Source organism: Gopherus evgoodei, chromosome 1, assembly GCF_007399415.2.
Source record: "Gopherus evgoodei ecotype Sinaloan lineage chromosome 1, rGopEvg1_v1.p, whole genome shotgun sequence".
Classification (NCBI taxonomy): Eukaryota; Metazoa; Chordata; order Testudines; family Testudinidae; genus Gopherus; species Gopherus evgoodei.
This window is the reverse complement of record NC_044322.1, coordinates 288,441,049-288,462,489: the sequence shown is the minus strand read 5'-3', so window position 1 is coordinate 288,462,489 and position 21,441 is coordinate 288,441,049. Positions and strand designations below refer to the sequence as shown.

The following is a 21,441-nucleotide window of genomic DNA, read 5'->3' as shown; positions in this document are numbered from 1 at the left end:
TCTTTTTCAATATACTGCCCTCCCTTTTGGACTACATGAGGCCCTAGCTACTTTCCAGTGCCTCATGGACAAACTATTATGCCTGCATAACAGATATGCTGCTGCCTACTTGGACGATGTGGTCATTCATACCCCAGACTGGGAAACCCACCTAGTGAAGGTGGAGGTAGTCCTTGATACCTTCAGGTGAGCTGGCCTTACAGCAAACCCTGCCAAGTGCGCTGTAGGATTTACAGAGGCCAAATATCTTGGCTACATTGTGGGAAAAGGTCTGGTAAAACCCCAAGTGAACAAGTTGGAGGCCATCCAAAAGTGGCCCCGACCACGTCGCAAGAAACAAGTCCGGGCATTCCAAGATGTAGTGGGGTATTACCGATGATTTATCCCCCACTTTGCCACAAGGGCAAGTCCTCTGACAGACCTAGTGAAAGCCCGTGGACCTGATCTGGTGAGATGGTCTGATGCAGCAGAGGAAGCATTCACAGCCCTACGGACTGCCCTGTGCAGTAACCCCATTCTGATGGCCCCTGATTTCACCAAGGAATTTATCCTGCAGATAGATGCATCGGAAGTAGGGTTGGGGGCTGTTCTATCACAGATGGTCAGGGAGGAGGAACACCCAGTTCTCTACCTCAGTAGGAAACTCCTTCCGAGGGAACAAAAACATGCAGTGGTGGAGAGAGAGTGCCTCGCCATAAAATGAGCCATAGAAGCATTGCGCTACTGCTTACTCGGGCACAGATTTGTCCTCGTGACCTACCATGCCCCTCTTCAATGGATGCAGCGGAACAAGGAGAAAAACACGAGAGTGACCAGGTGGTTCTTATCCCTCCAACCTTTCCAGTTCTGTGTGCAACACAGAGCAGGGAGCCATTACAGTAATGCCGATGGCTTGTCACGTGTGCACTGTCTGGCATCCCAAGACGCCCAACCCCTTGGTGTTGAGCAGGGAGGAGGGATATATGACAGACCTAGGCCAGTGGGGTACAGGAGTTTGGTAGAGGGCAAATATACTGGTCACTGGATGAGTAGTTTTCTGTTCCGAGTGACCAGAGCAGGGGCTGCACTAGAGTAATCAGGAACCTGCTAGAACCAATTAAGCAGACAGGCTGATGAGAACACATGCAGCCAATCAAGGCAGGCTAATCAGGGCACCTGGGTTTAAAAAGGAGCTCACTCCAGTCAGGGAGGGGAGAGCCAGAGGAGAGGAAGTGCATGTGAGGAGCTGGGAGCAAGACGTGCAAGGAGTTGAGAGTGAGAGGGTTGCTGCTGGAGGACTCATAGACTCCAGGACTGGAAGGGACCTCGAGAGGTCATCGAGTCCAGTCCTCTGCCCTCATGGCAGGACCAAATATTGTCTAGACCATCCCTAATAGACATTTATCTAACCTACTCTTAAATATCTCCAGAGATGGAGATTCCACAACTTCCCTAGGCAATCTATTCCAGTGTTTAACTAACCTGACAGTTAGGAACTTTTTCCTAATGTCCAACCTAAATCTCCCTTGCTGCAGTTTAAACCCATTGCTTCTTGTTCTATCATTGGAGGCTAAGGTGAACAACTTTTCTCCCTCCTCCTGATGACACCCTTTTAGATACCTGAAAACTGCTATCATGTCCCCTCTCAGTCTTCTCTTTTCCAAACTAAACAAACCCAATTTCTTCAGCCTTCCTTCATAGGTCATGTTCTCAAGACCTTTAATCATTCTCGTTGCTCTTCTCTGGACCCTCTCCAATTTCTTCACATCTTTCTTGAAATGCGGTGCCCAGAACTGGACACAATACTCCAGCTGAGGCCTGACCAGTGCAGAGTAAAGCTGAAGAATGACTTCTCATGTCTTGTTTACAACACACCTGTTAATGCATCCCAGAATCATGTTTGCTTTTTTTGCAACAGTATCACACTGTTGACTCATATTAAGCTTGTGGTCTACTATGACCCCTAGATCTCTTTCTGCCATACTCCTTCCTAGACAGTCTCTTCCCATTCTGTATGTGTGAAACTGATTGTTCCTTCCTAAGTGGAGCACTTTGCATTTGTCTTTATTGAACTTCATCCTGTTTACCTCAGACCATTTCTCCAGTTTGTCCAGATCATTTTGAATTTTGACCCTGTCCTCCAAAGCAGTTGCAATCCCTCCCAGTTTGGTATCATCCGCAAACTTAATAAGCGTACTTTCTATACCAATATCTAAATCATTGATAAAGATACTGAACAGAACCGGTCCAAAGACAGACCCCTGCGGAACCCCACTTGTTATACCTTTCCAGCAGGATTGGGAGCCATTAACAACTACTCTCTGAGTACGGTTATCCAGCCAGTTATGCACCCACCTTATAGTAGCCCCATCTAAATTGTACTTTCCTAGTTTATCTATAAGAATATCATGTGAGACCGTATCAAATGCCTTACTAAAGTCTAGGTAAATCACATCCACCGCTTCTCCCTTATCCACAAGGCTCGTTATCCTATCAAAGAACGCTATCAGATTAGTTTGACACGATTTGTTCTTTACAAATCCATGCTGGCTATTCTCTATCACCTTACCACCTTCCAAGTGTTTGCAGATGATTTCTTTAATTACCTGCTCCATTATCTTCCCTGGCACAGAAGTTAAACTAACTGGTCTGTAGTTTCCTGGGTTGTTTTTATTTCCCTTTTTATAGATGGGCACTATATTTGCCCCCTTCCAGTCTTCTGGAATCTCCCCCGTCTCCCATGATTTCCCAAAGTTAATAGCTAGAGGCTCAGATACCTCTTCTATTAACTCCTTGAGTAGTCTAGGATGCATTTCATCAGGCCCTGGTGACTTGCAGGCATCTAACTTTTCTAAGTGATTTTTACTTGCTCTTTTCTTATTTTATCTTCTAAACCTACCCTCTTCCCGTAAGCACTCACTATATTAGACATTCCTTCAGACTTCTCAGTGAAGACCGAAACAAAGAAGTCATTAAGCATCTCTGCCATTTCCAAGTCTCCCGTTACTGTTTCCCCCTCCTTACTGAGCAGTGGGCCTACCCTGCCCTTGGTCTTCCTCTTGCTTCTAATGTATTGATAAAAAGTCTTCTTGTTTCCCTTTATTCCCATGGCTAGTTTGAGCTCATTTTGTGCCTTTGCCTTTCTAATCTTGCCTCTGCATTCCTGTGTTATTTGCCTATATTCATCCTTTGTAATCTGACCTAGTTTCCATTTTTTATATGACGCCTTTTTATTTTGTAGGTCACACAAGATTTCAAGGTTAAGCCAAGGTGGTCTTTTGCCACATTTTCTATCTTTCCTAACCATCGGAATAGCTTTCTTTTGGGCCCTTAATAGTGTCCCTTTGAAAAACTGCCAACTCTCCTCAGTTGTTTTTCCCCTCAGTCTCGATTCCCATGGGACCTTACCTATCAGCTCTCTTAGCTTACCAAAATCTGCCTTCCTGAAATCCATTGTCTCTATTTTGCTGTACTCCCTTCTACTCTTCCTTAGAATTGAAAACTCTATGATTTCATGATCACTTTCACCCAAGCTTCCTTCTACTTTCAAATTCTCAACAAGTTCCTCCCTGTTTGTTAAAATCAAGTCTAGAACAGCTTCTCCCCAGTAGCTTTTTCAACTTTCTGAAATAAAAAGTTGTCTGCAGTGCTGTCCAGGAACTTATTGGATAGTCTGTGCCCCGCGGTGTTATTTTCCCAACATATATCTGGATAGTTGAAGTCCTCCGTCACCACCAAATCTTGGGCTTTGGATGGTTTTGGACTAAGGAGTACAAGTGTTATCAGACACCAGGAGGAAGGTCCTGTGGTGAGGATAAAGAAGGTGTTTGGAGGAGGCCATGGGGAGGTAGCCCGGGGAGTTGTAGCTGTCATGCAGCTGTTACAAGAGGCACTATAGACAGCTGCAATCCACAGGGCCCTGGGCTGGAACCCGGAGTAGAGGGCGGGCCCGGGTTCCCCCCAAACCTCTCATCTCCTGATCAGACACAGGAGAAGTTGACCCAGACAGTGGGGAAGATCACTGAGGTGAGTAAATCTGCCAAATAAGCGCAGGACCCACCAAGGTAGAGGAGGAACTTTGTCACAGTATATGCATTCCACTTGTGTATTTGTTGAAACTTTCTGGATCAGATTCCAGTGCAGGAATTCTGAGAAAATGTGAGGTTTTTACCAATCTTAACCTTGAGCACAGGGTTAGAAAAAATTTAAGATAAGACCTGCAGGGCATGGGGTCTTCTACAGAGTCATGCTATATCTGGGCCCAAGAAGCTTTGCACAAGGAAGGACATGTCTGAAGGATGCTAGTAAGTGCCCTGAGTCCTGTGACTTGTGTCATTAGGGAGAGCTAAAGGTACTGTCTCCTTGCAAAGTGGAGTGTGTGCAGACAATGAGTACATATTGCACTGGACCAGTACCTCCAGTGTAGATTATGCACCAATCTATTATTGTTATGGATGCAGGTATAAACAGTTTAAATTGTGGCCTGTATTTTAACCATAACAAAAGTATGCCATGTTTTATATCTTCACTATGTCCACATCAACTTCTTTTCTTGACCGTCCAATAGTATGAGAAGTATGGGCAAGATACTAGAAATTTTTGCAGCCAAATAGAAGCAGCAAAATATCAAAAATATTCCCATCTATTAAGGATGCATGAAATCCTGCAGAACTCTAATTAAAAACCTAAATACAATAGACAGTAATGCACTTCAGTGTGCCTGGGTACTAAACATCTATGATTCATAAGATCACAGAGCCCTTAAAGATATTTTGGCACAAGAGAACAGAGGTTTCTGACTTAACGTTGGGATTTAAGGGGCTATCATCAAATCCACAAAATCAAGGAAATTCAAAAACTTTAATAAAGTTAATTTCTTTTTTCTTTTAACAATTTTTTTTATGATGACCAGAGGCCTGGAGTAACTGTTTTCAGCTGCTGTCTTCTGCCATGCTGTACTGTTACTTGTTTAACCGTTTCCTTTCTGGAGGCAAAGTTTGTCAGTGATTGACAAAATGAAGTGATACTTCTGCTGCCACCCAGGCAGAAACACAAGAGAGAAAGGAGAAGTTAAGGCTGAGACTTGACTACTCAGATAAAACTGAAACAACCGATTGATTTGTCACAGGACAAGAAGTATTGTTCGGTCAGTCTGTGTTCTTCATCTTTGAAAGATACTACGTTAAATACTTTCAGATTTAAAAGATTCTCTGAGAATACAGAACACCTCTAATGAACTGAACATCATTCACCATCTTTACCTCCAATATAAATTCAAGTATCCTTATTCCTGAATTTTCCTTAATGGATGCAAGAAATTCATCTGCTGTAAGAAATAAAATGCTTCAATTTTGTAGTTTGTTTGTTTATTCTTTGTATTGCAGCAGTCTCTAGAAGCCCCAGAATGATGGTCCCTTTCCCACTGAACCTACTCGGACTAATCCTCCTTCACAAGAGGCAGTGTTTGCAGTTTTAAAATATCAACTCTTTAAAACTGGTACAAATAATACCTGTTTTCATTTTTTTCAATTTTTCCCCACACCCAAAATCAGTGACAAACCAATTAAAGTTTTGAGGTTAGTTTTTTTTGTAGTTTCACACATTGCCACGATGTCATGTAACAGATGCTAGCTTAGGCAGTAACATGAATTTCCATAGTATTTCTATCACATTTATAATGTTTGTCCAAATTATCTTTTATATCTGGAGTCTGCCAAAAAGTGTGTGTTAAATTACCTCCCTAGTTTCCAGATATTCAGTACAAATCATCAACAAATAAACCACATTTAAACGAGTATTCAGGAGTCCAGTAAGATCTCGATGTAATTCTGAACTGTTTAACTCTTTCGCAGTTCCTCTGTGTGAAATCTAAAACATTTGTTGATTGTAATAAAAACATAAATCTAATCTATTTCCCCATTTCTCTGATACTGAAAAACACTAGTATCATAAAATAATCGAAGTAATATTGCCTTAATTTGAGACTAGATTAAAAAAGGGCTCTTTTTAATATCAAAAGAGCTGTAGGCAATAATTAAGGTAGGGTGACCAGATAGCAAGGGTGAAAAATCGGTAAGGGGATGGGGGGGTAATTGGCACCTATATAAGACAAAGCCCCCGATATCAGGACTGTCCCTATAAAATCAGGACATCTGGTCACCCTAGATTAAGGTGATCCATGTAGGTGTAATTTAAGTACTCTGGCATTGTGATAAATCTCAGTGGATTATTTAAATTATTTTGCAGAGCTCAAAAGTAGATTATCTGATATAAATCTCTCAGAACAGTTTCCATAGCTCTTTTCCCAATATACATATCTCGTTCGGTACTTACTTTGACAATCTTATACATAGATCAATTATAGAATAATTCTGGTGATATGAGTCATTTTATCCAAATGTCCCTGATGCACTGTACTATTAGACTGGTCATCTTTTTCATGGGCGTAACTAGGCAGGTTTGAATGTGGAAGAAGTTCCATTTCTAAAGCTTTTAGACATACAAGTTTGGAATAGCTTCAATAGACCCAAGAAGCAAAACAATTTATAATAGTCTGTTGGGAACATCAGAAAAGAAACCTAGGACTCCTTTATCACATTTTGTTTTGTGAATTTCTAATCTGTCAATTTTAGTAACTTGGTCTTTTATCCTCCTCAAGAAAGTTACCATATTTGAAATTGTTCTAAAGTAGTGTGCTGCTATGTCTGTTTTTTCATTGCACATTACAGGCATGGTTTTGGGGAAACAATTAGTACAGAAAATATTGTTCTCTACCTTTCTCACTGTGTGTTGTACTGTACATAACTATGGGTCTCATTATAGAACTATAGAAAATACAGTAATTAATTACACTATAGTTTAATATGTTTATATTTCATATAGCTTTTCTGTCAGCGAAAGTTATTGAGAAAAGGATCTCTAAAATTAAAATTATATGTGCATGACTGATATAGTTATACAGCTGTAATATTTTTACTGAGTTATAGTAAGAAGTGCAGGATAATTCTCTTGTATATTGTAACAAGGACTGATTATCTGTTACTGTATTTTAGATATTAGTTATGAACCTCTACACAGTATGACTGAGTACTGTACGCATTTGCTGACACTAAGAATGCCATATAAATAAAGATTTTGATGATTTGCCAAAATGGAAATACTTGACTTGTCTAGCTAGCTACCCACCATAACTGCTAAAATATCCACAGTTAACAAGTTAGCCCAGTAGTCTGGTTCCTCAACAGATATAATCTAGTTATCTGAAACACTCTAAAATGTCTGATTTCAGTTAATGGAACTTGTCATAAACAGATAGCTAAGGGTTAATGTATCTTTCATCTGGAAAGGAGTAACCTGAAACACCTGACCAGAGGACCAATCAGGAAAGAAGACTTTTTCAAATCTGGGTGGAGGGAAGTTTTGGGTGTGAGTTCTTTGTTCTTTGTCTTGGGTCTGACCCTCTCGGCTATGAGAGTGATTTTTCTACCTCCAGGCGTTCTAATCTTCTGTTTCCAAGTTGTAAGTACAAAGATAGTAAGACCATAGGTTTATATTGTTTTCTTTTGTATTTACATGTGTGTATTTGCTGGAATGTGTTAAATTGTATTCTTTTTGGATAAGGCTGTTTATTCATTTTTTTTCTTTTAAGCAAATGACCCTGTATTTGTCACTTTAATACAGAGAGACCATTTTTATGTCCTTTTCTTTCTTTTTTATATAAAGCTTTCTTTTTAAGACCTGTTGGAGTTTTTCTTTAGTGGGGACTTCAGGGAATTGAGTCTGCAGGGAATTGGTGGGAGGAAGAAGTTGGGGGAAAATCTCTTTGTGTTAGATTTACTAGCCTGACTTTGCATACCCTCTGGGTGAGGGGGGGAAGAGAGATTAGCTCTCTCGGTACTTGTGTTTTCCAGGACTGGAAACAGGGAGGATGGAGTCCCTCTGTTTAGATTCACGGAGCTTGCTTCTGTATATCTCTCCAGGAACCCAGGGAGGGAACACCTGGAGGGGAGGAGGGGGAAGGGAAATGGTTTATTCCCCTTTGTTGTGAGACTCAAGGAATCTGAGTCTCGGGGTCCCCCAGGGAAGGTTTTGGGGAGACCACAGTGAGCTAGGCACTGTATAAACCCCTGGCTGGTGGCAGCTTTACCAGGTCCAAGCTGGTAACTAAGCTTGGAGGTTTTCATGCTAACACCCATATTTTGGACGCTAAGGTCCAAATCTGGGAAAAAATGTTATGACAGAGCTAACCTCGAGAGAAAGGCTGATGAAACTTGCAGCCAGGCGATTGGAGGTTCAGGCTAAAGTGACTTTAAATTCCTTTGTGGCATCTCAATCCTTGGCTCCTCCAGAGGCTGGAGAGATCATTACTATACAGCCAGTGGAGGCCTAAGATATGGCAGCATCCTCCAGACTTCCCTGTAGACCACAGCACTGCCTAGAATCTCCGGATTCGGTACACTGCAGTCCTTGTTTCTATATAGGTTTTTATACCATGCTCATGACCATAGTATGTGAGTGTCTTTCAGTAGTTTCAGTTTAATAATTGAGGCTAGATCTTTGGAGTCCCTTAGCCAATCAGAGATGGTAAAAAGTATTACTTCTAGATGCTGCTGTGTGAGAGCCTAATGTCAGTAAGGAATCCAGGAGTACTCCTGAACTAGAGACTGAACTGAATTATTGTGAATTTGTTCCTTCAACCAACAGAGATTGCACCATGACTGGAAGCTCTTAAAAAAGCCTTCCTCACCCCCTGACACACATCCCACCCCCAGCCATGCTCCTATCATGCCCTCTACCCTAGGACTTCTGATGGGGTCCTGGGTCTGCAGTACTTGGACCAAGGGAATCCTCCCCTGTGCAGAACTGGAACTTCTAGGGCCCCTTCATGCCACTCCAGCCCTTTTACTTGGCATGAAGGGACTCTAGCCAATTTTCTTATCTAATTCTGCTGCCATTGAAGTTAGTGGAAAAACACACCTTGACTTTGGAGGGATTAGGGTCCGACATGTATAGACTTAGCTCTCTTTCCTCTCACCCTCACCCCTCCAAAGGGCTACATACTTTGCTGCTGGCTCTCAGAAGCTCTGACAGCCTCACTGATTAAGAAGTAATGCTGTCCCCACTAAAGCCGCCTCCTCCCCTGGCTCCCTCGAGGACAGTCCCATAATGGAGAAACTGACATCAGTTTGACACACCCACTCTCTCCAAAACTGCACTTCCCATCTTCCCTAATCCTTATACCCTGCTTGCCTACTCTTTCTTTTCCTGCTAAGTTCTATTCTTTTTTCTCTTCATTGTTCCCAAGCTACATCCTTTCCTCATTGTCCCCACTGCTAAGTCCCTTATCACTGCTAAAAACCAATCCATTTCCTTGTAACAATCTCTTTTCTTCCTTCATTTACAGTCTCCTCCCCCCGTCACTAACCATATCACCTTTTCCCTTGGTTCCCATGTTTGGGTCTCACACTGCTTACTGCATCAGGTAGGGTTGCCAGTTTTGGTTGGGTGTATTCCTGGAGATTTAATCATATGACATAATCTTTAATTAAAGATTAATCTTTAATTCCTGCAGACTATAGGCCAATTCTTGAGGGTTGGCAACCCTATCATGAGGTTCAAACTTACCATCCTCACCTACATGATCCTATACAATGCCTCTGACTCTAACTCTGTGCATTTCTTCCAGTTCTTGTGTTCTTCCCACCCCTTTCTTCATCTCCTATTCCAGATACCTGACTTTAGCTTACTTCATCCTGCTCCTTGTGTGTGAGACTCTCTCCTTGTCCTCAAGCACTCAGTTTTCTTCATATCCTTCCTTAAATTCACCTGTTCAAGCAGTCCCTTCTCCCTTCCCATCATTAATAAACTGCAAAACTCCTTTCTCCTGAACTGTTGTCCAGTATTGGTTTTGCTTTTCTTATATAAATTGTAAGTTCTTCTGATGTGGGAATGTTTGTGTCCATCTATGACTCTTTACAAACATTTTTTGATAAGTTATGAAGACTTAAGACTATGTGGCCTGGTAATTATGGGAATGCTTATGGAGAGTATGTTTCCAAAGGCTGCTGAACAGGATAGGATATGGGAAAGGGCTTTCGGTCCATTTATGTTCCTCAAATTTAGCCTCAGATAATAAAATATTTGTGATTTTCTTTGCTTTGGTTCATATAAAGGTGTTTCCACCTATCTATTAAGTTGTAGGCATTGCGGCATTGCGGTTTACGCATTTGTTTACCTGATATTTATGATTGAGAGCCCCACCTTCAAAATAGAACTTCTAAGTATTTTCTAAAATATATATCCTTTTAAAATGTTTAGCTTTCCACAGTTGGATGATTTAGAAATCTTTTAAAGGTATATAAAACAAGTCAAGATGGCTGCTTCTTTGTACTTATATTAATTTATTTTAGAAGTAATATAATTGTTTTTGTTAATGTAAAACATACACAAGAAATTCTATTTCTTTTATTAAACGACTAAAAGGTGAATAACTGCTTCAAGGAATAAACAAGCCAGATCTCACTTCTGATTTTAACTTGTTCTTGTCGTCTAGACCCAGCTGTGCGCCTGGCGTTGTTCAGAAACAATGAAAATAAACATCCCCCTGTGAAACCATCAAGGAAGAGACAGCCAGCAAAAGAGACAGCCAGCAGTTACTTTGAAGGTATGAACAGGAGTTTCCCTTTATATTTATTTATGTATTTTGCAATGTCTTTGTGCAATTTTTTTTCAGTTATGAAAACACATGCAGAAGTAAGAGAAGGCATTAGCTCCAAGTGTGTGTGAACAACTCAAATGACGTGATGAAACGTTTCAGTTTTAATACATTTTTTTTCCAGTGATTAATTTGTGATGTGCACTGTAGGCCTGACTCAAAGCTCATTGAAATCAGTGGGAATTTTTTGATTGACTTCAGTGAGCTTTGGATCAGGCACTAAATACTTTTAAATTGGGGGAGTTGGTTTAAGTGACATGCTTGAAGCTACATGCAGAGAAGGGAGGAGAAACCAATGTTCCCTCTAATTTTTTTACATCCATTTGTGGAATGAATTTTGTTATGTGCACTAATATGGAGATGATGTGTGGCAGGGCCGGGGCCAAGGGTTTCGGAGTGTGGGAGGGGGCTCAGGGCTGGAGCACAGGGTTAGGGTACAGGGGGATGAGGGCTCTGGCGTGGGGCTGGGTATAAGGAGTCTGGAGTGTGGGAGGGGGCTCAGGGTTGGTGTGTAGGGGGGTGAGGGCTCCGGCTGGGGGTGAGGGTTCTGGGGTGGAGCCAGTGATATGGGGTTCCGGGTGCGGGAGGGGGCTCAAGGCTGGGGCAGAGGGTTGGATGTGGGGAGGAGGGGGCTGAGGGCTCTGGCTGGGGCTGCAGGCTCTGGGGTAAGGATGAAGAGTTTGGGGTGCCGGCTGGCATGGGGATGTGTCAGGGAGAGAGGACTCCTCCAAGCCCTCTGTCACCACAGTCGTAGTAGTTTAGAGGGAATTTAGTGAAAGACCCTTTCAACAAAATGGGGAGCTGCTCACATGCTGTGGGATTGGAGGTGGAACTGCATGACACCAGCTGCTACAGATTTAATAAAATATTTTATGCAAGCAACAAAGCACTGTACAGAGAAAATACAAAGCAGTAGCATAGAATACTATGAATGGTAGTAACCAGAGAAATAATATAGTTTAGGCCTTGTTTCCACCCTTATCTATTTCAGACACAGGACTTTTTTCTTACTTATTTAAATACACAAAATAACACCATTTCTAATCTCACTTCATTTCTTGGTTATTTTTTTCAAGTTACCCATTCCTGAAAACCATAAATCTTTTTTTATTTTTACAAACTGTTCTGTGAATTCAAAAGAAGAATATGATAAAAATCTTTAAATGAAAAAAAAACACACATTTTTTTTCTCCGTGCTCATACAATTCAAACATCATATTGAACGTTGAAAAATAATTCACCTTTGGGCTGAGGGTATACTTGAGAAATTTCAACAGAACATATAAAAGTTATAGATTGGGCTTTTCAAATGCCCTCAGCATTTGTTCAATTCTGCTACTATTGAAGTCAGTGGTAATACTCCAATTGTCTTCACTGGAAGCAGAGTTAGGCCAATCCTGGGCACTTCTCCTGTCATCCACAGCTATTCCCCTCTGGTTAGTGACTTGGCTGGGGTTTTTTTCCCAGCAAATTCTCACAGGCACTGCATGCCATTCCTTCTCTGAAGGGGTTCTGATTAGACTGAGAATGCTTCTTTCCTTGATCAAGTGTGAAGAAAGCATCTCTAGTGCACACAAGATGGCTTCAGATGGGCTTGCCAGAAGGCATTAAGTTGGGGATGGGAATTAGAGTCAAGAGCACACCTGAGAACACTGTTTGTGCTGTTGTGATACTACCAGGATGACTTCGGAGCTTTCTGTGCCTCAGTTTGGCCCCCACAAACAAAGAGCCTGCATGAGAGTTTCACTGAATTGGGCTGAAACAGGACCTGTGCAGACTGTTGCTTGTCTCCCATCTCACAAGCACCAGGCCAATGTCTTTCCTTCCTTCCCTTTTGACCATGCCTTTTTCCTGCTTTGAGCAGATCTTCTTGAATCTTTCTTTATGGTAGGAGTTCCCACTCTCTGCCAACAAGCTCTGTAGAGATACCAGGTAGATACAAGGTGGGTGAGGTTAATATCTTTTAGTGGACAAACTTCTGTTCAAGCTCTGCAAGCATTGTCCCCCAGAGCAGGAGGAGGAACAAACCAATCACTTGACTGGTAGGAATCAACTTCAACCATATAACCCATTTTCCCTCAACAGCCTGCCAGCCTGCCTGCCAGTTAGTGCTCTGGTGGAGGATTTGAATCCCAACCCCTCTCCTTTAGAACCCTGTCATAAACAGATAAGAAAAATTAATAGCACAGAAGTACTTTATATCTCTTTGACTGTAAAGGGTTAACAAGTTCAGTGAGCCTGGCTGTCACCTGACCAGAGGACCAATCAGGGGACAGGATACTTTCAAATCTTGAGGGAGGAAAGTTTTTGTGCTGTGCTGTGTTTTGGTTGTTGTTCACTCTGGGGGCTCAGAGGGACCAGACGTGCAACCAAGTTTCTCTCCAATCTCTCCAATACAGGCTCTTATAGATTCAGAATAGTGAGTACTAGGTAGATAAAGCGAGTTAGGCTTATGGTTGTTTTCTTTATTTGCAAATGTGTATTTGGCTGGGAGGAGTTCAAATGTGTATTTAGCTGAAAGGAGTTCAAATTGGTATTTTGCTGAAAATACTTTAATTTGTACTTGTATACTTAGGCTGGGAGGGTGTTCCCAGTGTCTATAGCTAAAAGACCCTGTACCTATTCCATTTTTTTTTTAAATTTACAAAGATAATTTTTACTGTTTTTTCTTTCTTTAATTAAAAGCTTTTCTTGTTTAAGAACCTGATTGTTTTTTTATTCTGGTGAGACCCCATGGGACTGGGTCTGAATTCACCAGGGAATTGGTGGGGAGAAAGGAGGGAAGGGGGGAGAGAGGCTAAATTCTCTCTATTAGGATTACTGTCTCTTTCAGATAGAATCTGGGAGGGGAAGAGAGAAGGAGGGGGGAAGGTGCATTTTCCTCTCTGTTTCAGGATTCAAGGGGTTTGAATCACAGTGATCTTCCAGGGTAACCCAGGGAGGGGAAGTCTGGGAGAGGCAATCTTGTGTTAAGATCCAGAGGGTCTGGGTCTTAGGGGTCCCCGGGCCAGGTTTCGGGGGGGACCAGAGTGTACCAGGCACTGTAATTCCTGGTTGGTGGCAGCGCTACAGGTTCTAAGCTGGTAATTAAGCTTAGAGGAATTCATGCTGGTGCCCCATCTTTTTGGACGCTAAGGTTCAGAGTGGGGATTATACCATGACAAACCCACTAAAGAGAGATCTCATAGAAGAGGGTATCTACATTCTAAATATTCCTGCTTTAATGTGGGAGGTGGGGAGGACAAATTATAACATCAATAGCAAGAACACATGTTATCTGTTAAATAAGGGGATTGCTACTTTTGAAAGGGGATGCTCTAGGAAGTGAAACAATTAGACCATTTTTAGCTTTTTAAACTGGAACACATCACAGTAGAGAACATCCAGAAGGATTTAAGTTGTCAAATGTATGGTATGTCTCTTGAGTCTTCTCTGTTCTTTTGGTTGCACTTATGAATTATAGCTAACAATATTTAAAATAAACCTAGTGCAAACAAGAAACACTGCATAGTAGGAAAACAAGTGGTAGAAAAAACAATGTATATAAAAACGTATATCTAACTACTAGTATTAACCAGTATTGATGGTTATTTAAACCACTGGTATCATATTTGTATTATACATTCTATCCTTGGGTTGGTTAAATTTGTTTCAACTTTAAATATATCTGTTGTTTCATTTTTTCATGGTTACTTTAAAATATTTATTGTTCTAAGGATTAATGGATGCCAAGTATTTGTGAGAAGAGAAGAATATAGCAAACTTTTTTGTCTGGAAACAAGTTCACTGAATGGAAGGAAAAAACTTGCACTTAAATAAGATCAACAATCTGGTGAACTAATTAAAGCAAATCAATTCTGTCTGAGTTAAGGATGACATTTTGTCATAATTCACCTTTTTTTCCTACATAGTTCAGAAGTCTCAGAATGTTGTATGCTGTTGTATGACATAGAACTAAATACAATGGGGGAATTAGACTAGATTGGCATCTGTAATACTCAACTTCCTTGGTTTAAGTAAGACCAATATTTTAATTTGAACGGGATTTTTTAAAATCATTTTGTTTTAATACTATATAAAAAGTATAACATTTCCTTCCCCCACTTATTGAACCTATGGCTTTTTTAAAAACTCACTGAAACTTCATGGAAAATAGCACTTTTCTTGCTGACAATACTCTTACTGGCTCATGTGTTTTCTTTCTACCTTCATTCATTTTTTATTGCGGATTATTTTATAAATCCTAAAGTTTTGGTTTTGAAACCTCCTGGTCCTGCTTCTTCCTCATTTGAAATTGGGATTTCCTTTCTGGCATCACATTAATTGTACTTGTAAAAGCAAGTGTGATGCTACAGATTTACCATACTGTGGTATCTCCAAAAGAAGTAAATGAGCTCTGCAGAACAAAACCTATTTTTTATGCAAATCATTCTATAACAAAACTGTAGAGGGAAAGTGAGAGAAGAAATGTGTGGACCCACATCTTCAAAGCATTAAGGCATGTGCATAACTTTGATCACATGGGACTACTCGTGTGAGCAAAACCTGACACATGCTCCTGAAGTGCTTTATAGGACTGGGGCCTTTGTGAACAGGAATATCTAAAAATATATATTTTTAAAGTTTGCCATGAGATATCAAATCTTTCATGAAACATCAGTGAATCCACTACTGATCCTCCATTGACTTTATAATAGGCCTGAAGGAGAAATTGTTGTTAGTTAATATTTATAGCACAGAAGCATTCAGAAGCCCCAGTAAGAAACAGAGCCCTTTGTATTAGGTGTTGCACAAACAACATATGGAGCCTTGGTCTCTACTTTACTTTAAAGAGTTTCCTATCTAAGAAGATAAGTGATATGTAAAAGGGGTGGGATAATTTTTGTAACTTGTCAGTACATCTTAAGGTTACAAAACCTTCCTAAATATTGACATTGTAAATGGCACTGATGGGCCAATGTTAAACTTAGTAAAAATTTAATACATTTTAAACACACACACACACACACATCTCTGCTTTTCTTCTTCTCTTGGGAAGTTAGGGCCTAATCCAAAACCCATTGAAGTAATCTGAAAGACATGTTCTCTGATTTCCAGTGATCTGTTAGCTGCTCATATGGTCATAGGGTGACCAAATGTCCCGATTTTATAGGGACAGTCCTGATATTTGAGGCTTTGTTTTATATAGGCGTCTATTACCCCTCACCCCCGTCCCGATTTTTCACATTTGCCAACTGGTCACCCTACTCATATGCATCAAATATGTTGGACTGGATCCTCTGTTCCAGCTGAGTTCTGCTTAGATCAAGACTAGAAGAGGGAGGGGTTAGGTGGCTTTAAGCTAGAGCTGGTTAAATTTTTTGTCCAATTTTGATTTCAATTGACAAATGAAAAATTCTGTGAAACTTTTTTTGTTTGTTTGTTTTCTCAATTAAAAAAAATCAAATTATTTTCATGATTTTTAGACTAGCTCTACTTTAAACCACTTTTATATCTACTCCTTCATCCTGGGGCTGCCTGGGGACCAGTCCAATTCCTGGTCTCGTTTAGAGTAGTCTGAGGCCTTTGGGACCCAAAGAGTTGATCTGACAGCTACAAAATGCTGGTGTTCTCTTTTGTCTCCTTCTTGGAAAACTCCTGTAAATCATGAACCAGAGTGTGGCATAATCCCTCTCTGCCACATCAGTGCCATGATTCCACTTATGAAAATTCCCACACGGTCAATTCCACTGGCATCATGGCTATATTACTCTGCTCTAGTAGCACAAAACTGCCATGGGGGTATAAGTGTCTGGACCACTTGGAATATAAGCTTTTGAAGCACTTCAGATCATCCTAGCCACCTGATAGTGAATGCAGTCCAATTACCCATATGATTGGAGAGCCATGTTGTTCACTTCTCTTAGGCGGGGAATCAGCTGTGCAAGATGGAGAAACAGAATGGATCTGTTAGGAAGTCAATAATCCTACTGAAAATTTTCAGTGTCTGGATCCACTTTCTTTGCTACTCCTCAGAAGTTCAGGCACTATACTCTGCTGCCTTTATTAAGATTTACTCGCAATTGACAACCTACCGACACAGAAGTACATCCATCAAGGTACATCTGAACCTCTTAGTGCACGTGCACTCTCTGTATAGTCTTCAGATTCAGTGAAAATAACTCATGAAGGTGGCTTCATTCCTGAGTGTGTACAGTGTTCAGTGTCACAAGATTAATCTCTATTAGTCATATTGTTTTGTATTGTTAGTTGTAGCCAGCAGGCTGGAAATTTCTTAATAAGCCTGAGTATCTAATTAGTAATACTGTGTCCTCTGTCATCTTATGATCACTGATCACTAAATTATAGAAAGCATAATAAGAAATACAGAAAGCATAATAAGTATTAAGAACAGTTTTTCATAAATATTCGTTTGAAAACTAACAGGTTCTACTTTAATTAAAAATTGACTGATAAGAGACAAATGTGTTAATTTCTCTATACATTGTAAATGAAAATAAAATTAGAGGAAAAATGATTGTGTGGTACAGCACAGGACTGGGATTCAGGAAAGCAGGAAATCTTGACCCTTGTGAAATGAATAGCTAAACTCCTGTTGTCTCCATTGGTCCAGGATTTCATAGATCCTGGCTGTGACACAGACAACTTGTATGACTTTAGGTATGTTTCTTAAAATACCTCTGCCTCAACTTTCTCATAACTCATACTTGTAAAGCACATCTACATCCACAGACAGAAGGTGTTACTTAAGTGCAAAATGTTGTTATACTGTATTTATTATTACTAAGCTTAACTTGAACCCATGAAAACTGAGAATTAGGACTGCCGCTTTGTCTTTAAATTTCTTTGCTAAACTAGGCCAAATACATCTGGTAATTTAGGATTCCCTTGTTTGGTTGATTTAAGTACGCATTTTGAGAATGTTTTTACATAAACATGTTTAACATATGTAATTTCTTACATTGTAGTAATGAAAGGAAATACATTGGAAAATATAAGTATGTAGTAAGTAAATAACATTTACTTATTGATTCAAATTCCTAGTGGTTGTCTGGATATAATATCTTCAGATGAAAGCTGATAGAAGTGTCATTGAGATTGAGATATTTTCAGTAACCTTTACTAGTAGTATGAAGCAGATAAGCTTTCATTATATCAGGATGTGTATGTCATTCAAAAGATAGATAAGAATATTATGAAAGGTAGCTAATACTCATGGGTATTAACTGTTTTCAAGGTTTAATAACTTTACCATTTTCAATTAAAGCATATAAAAGGCCTTAGTTCCCAGAAAGCACAAATTGTTTGTATGCATCCAGTTTCTAAAATTGTCATCTTTTATTTAGATCTGGTCAAAAAAACCATCAGTAACCACACTGCACTGTACTTGTATGGCAGACTATGGAAGCAATATCTAATCCTTACAGTATTTCATGGTGAAAGTGACAAAATAATGCATTTCCAAAAAGCGTAAGATCTATCTTGAGATGTAATAAAATGCATTAAAAAAAACCTGTAGCGTAGAAGGGAGTCTGTCTTTTAAAATCATAGTTCTGTAGCATTGTTTCTCATTATCTAGTGTGAGCTCACACAACAGAGCTCTACACATTGAAATATTTTCTCATTTTAAGGAATTAATGACTCTCCACCAGCCCTTTAACATGTAAAATGAGTAGGTTACTTGTGTCCAGTACATCCAGAAAGAGCCAGGATAAAATAAACATAAGGAGTTGGATATCTTGGAAAAAATCTGTCATGGGTTTGGGTTAATCATCTCCAGAAGAAATCAACTTGATGCCTGAAATGTAAGACTTCTTGGAGAACGCAGTAAAGCCTGAGGCAGTGTTGATCTGAAGGAGTGCTCTCCATGGGTCAGAGCTGCTCTGCTGGCAGAGTGCAAACCCAGTTCACAACAGCGGCACGCTGAAAAGTTGCAAAAGACTGCAGGGGCCTTACAGTGCACGCACTCGAGCTTCAATTACATAGTTTTAGTGGCCCAGTTTCTTATGAAATAAAACTTTAAAATGAAATCTGTGCCTAATTTGCCAGTCTTCTGTCCATCAATGATAACGTAGGCATTTTCAGTGATCTTGGAATAAACCAATCTTGAAATTGCTGCACAAGCTTAAAAATAAATAAATAAAACATATTTTGTGAGATGAGCAATGGAGTATGTGTTGGTCTTTGAATATTTAGAAAGTGAATTCTGTTTTTTATGTTCAGAAGTCTATTTTAAACAGTAAGGTTGGCATTTGCCTGAAATTCCAGCACTTTAAGTACCAGCCATGGAAATAATACAGCTTGATACCCTGCTGCCTAACTGTGGTTCTGGTCTTCCAAATTCCATGGTGTTAACCCCACAGGATGCTGAACTTGGCAGAATGTTCCACCCGTTTGTGCACTGTCCTGTCTCCTCATTCCCTGCCTCCTCCCATTTGAAGACTCTGGTCATTTGTAATGATATTAGGTGGACCACAGTAAGCAGCTTGTGACTTTAATATGTTCTCCAATCTTCTATGCCAACAAATTTTGATATCAAACTGCCACAATAACCTTTTAAGGCCCCAAGCTATTATAAAACAATGTTAGAACTTTGACACCTAGGTATTCACACCTGGCTCTATGGCAATTTACCTGGTTTTGAGGGGCTTGGGGAGGGGGACTTTACATTTAAAAACAATAGAGCTAGGTCTTCCTGCTTTTTAAATTAATGACTAACTAATGTGGACTTCAGTGGGTGGAACAAGGTTAGACCTCATAATTTCTGCAGCCACTGAGGGCAGTTTTTTTTATCATTCTTGAATAAGATAGCTGAACAGTAATTTACAGCATCTGAAGTTTCCTCTTTTTTTTTTTTTTAATTTAGCTTCTGTGCCCTGGAACTGGGTAACATAAAACAAATATTTCTGCGTCACAACCAATTTATAGATGAATAAACTGAGTGCAGAGTCAAAATCCACAGCTTTTTATACTGCATAAGGCAATCATTTTCGATGAATAGACCCCTGAGTACTAAAGCATTTCAAATCCTTTTTCATCTGACCATTCAGTGACCTGATAACTATTTCCTGTCCCTAAGTAAGGTTGTGACCCAGGTCTTCGAGTGCAAAAGACAGATAATTTTAGCAACAAGTTAAATCCAAATGAGTTTGGTTGGAGGGGCTAAGGGAGAGTAAATTTGGCTAAGTTCCTCTTTCAATAAAGGTTTACAACTTTTGAACTTAAATCTAATTAAAAATAATCATTGAATTTGTTGCCATGTACTTGGATGACATACATCCATACTATTGTTTTTTTAAAACAACATGCTAATCTAGAAGTTCTACTTTTACTTTCCAGAAAGTCACTAAACACAAATAGGTTATCTTACACAGTTTTGGATTGCTAAATATTCTAAACATTTAACATATTTAGATATGCAAATAACCTTTTACAAAGGTTACACAGGGCGTTTAGGTATACACTGCATATTCAAAGAAGATCCTCAAGTGCTTAATTATGTGATAGTTCATGTCACAAAAATAAGTTAGGAATGTGCAGAGTTATGAATCTGAGTGAACAAATGAATTCTTAGAAACAATTCCTGCGTATAACTCTTGTAACAGATGGCAACATGATACATTTTAAATCCACAACAGAGAAAATAAAGCATTCTATAAATGTGTATGTTATAATAGGAATGCCTCTAATCATCTGTCTTAACTGGTCAAATACCTTTCGGAGGTTGGATTAGGACAAGAAAGACCTTTACAAGGTCATTTTGTTGAACTGAAAATGTAATTGACTGACATCGCTCATGAAGAAATTATTGGTTTTCTATTCTGTACATGGGACCTACAGTGTTATGAAGGATTAATTGTCTTAATAAGGTCAGAGATCTACAGCGTTCCAGAAAAGTTGTTTCCTTGTGACAGCATTTTTTATATTGAACACACATTTTTGGTCGCTTTTTTTCTTACCAAAAAAGTTGTGGATCAGCAGTATATTATAACTCCTTTTGAGGATGTGAAATATTACTTTAAACAAAATATTGAGAAAAGACTCCAACATTGAAACTTAGATATTTAAAATATAGTACTGTTAAATAAAATGAAGAAAGCCCTCTACCTTTTATAAGATTCATATAATTTACAGAAATAGAAAGTAAGCGTGCTAGATTTAGACACTTTTACAAAGAATTGTAGGCATGGTTACAAATTATTCAAATATTTTAACAGAGGAATTGTAGCATAATAATATATCTAGTTAATTTTATATTATCCTTTAGGACATGTATTATATAATATACATTTTTCTACTGCATAACTTTAAAATTCAAATTTTAACATCTATAATATACAAACTTTCCAAGTCATGTCAAATTTGTACATCCTTCCTTTTATAATAAAGGTGTTTTTAAGCTGGAGTTACACCACAATCCTTCTTGATGTGCGTGCCTTACATATCTTATCTTGCCTATGTATATTCAAAAAGAAAATTACAAAAATAGAATATTGAGTTTCAAGTTTTAAATAGGTTTGGAAACAAATCCCATACTGTACAATTAATACTGGATAAAGAACAATGTGAAAATACTATCTTTTCCAGCTGATACCGTTAGCTTCCTCAGCTATGACTCAGAAAACTTCTATGCTTGTAAACGTTGTCACAGCACTGCAAAGATCATATTCTACAATAAAATGTCACTTAGATGACCATTCAAATAATTCTTCTATACATATACTATCAGGTTAAAATTTCTGACATTT

At 39.4% G+C, this 21,441-nt stretch overlaps 1 protein-coding gene across 5 annotated transcripts in view; it reads left to right on the top strand.

Moving 5' to 3' along the window:
- The window catches only part of LRRIQ1 (leucine rich repeats and IQ motif containing 1), a 175,157-nt gene that overhangs the window by 110,733 nt on the left and 42,983 nt on the right, over positions 1–21,441 (top strand). For all 5 annotated transcript variants that reach the window (XM_030548608.1, XM_030548612.1, XM_030548609.1 and 2 more), the window contains one exon: positions 10,532–10,642. In XM_030548608.1, coding sequence (XP_030404468.1) covers positions 10,532–10,642 — 111 coding nt within the window. The remainder of the gene's footprint in view (positions 1–10,531; positions 10,643–21,441) is intronic.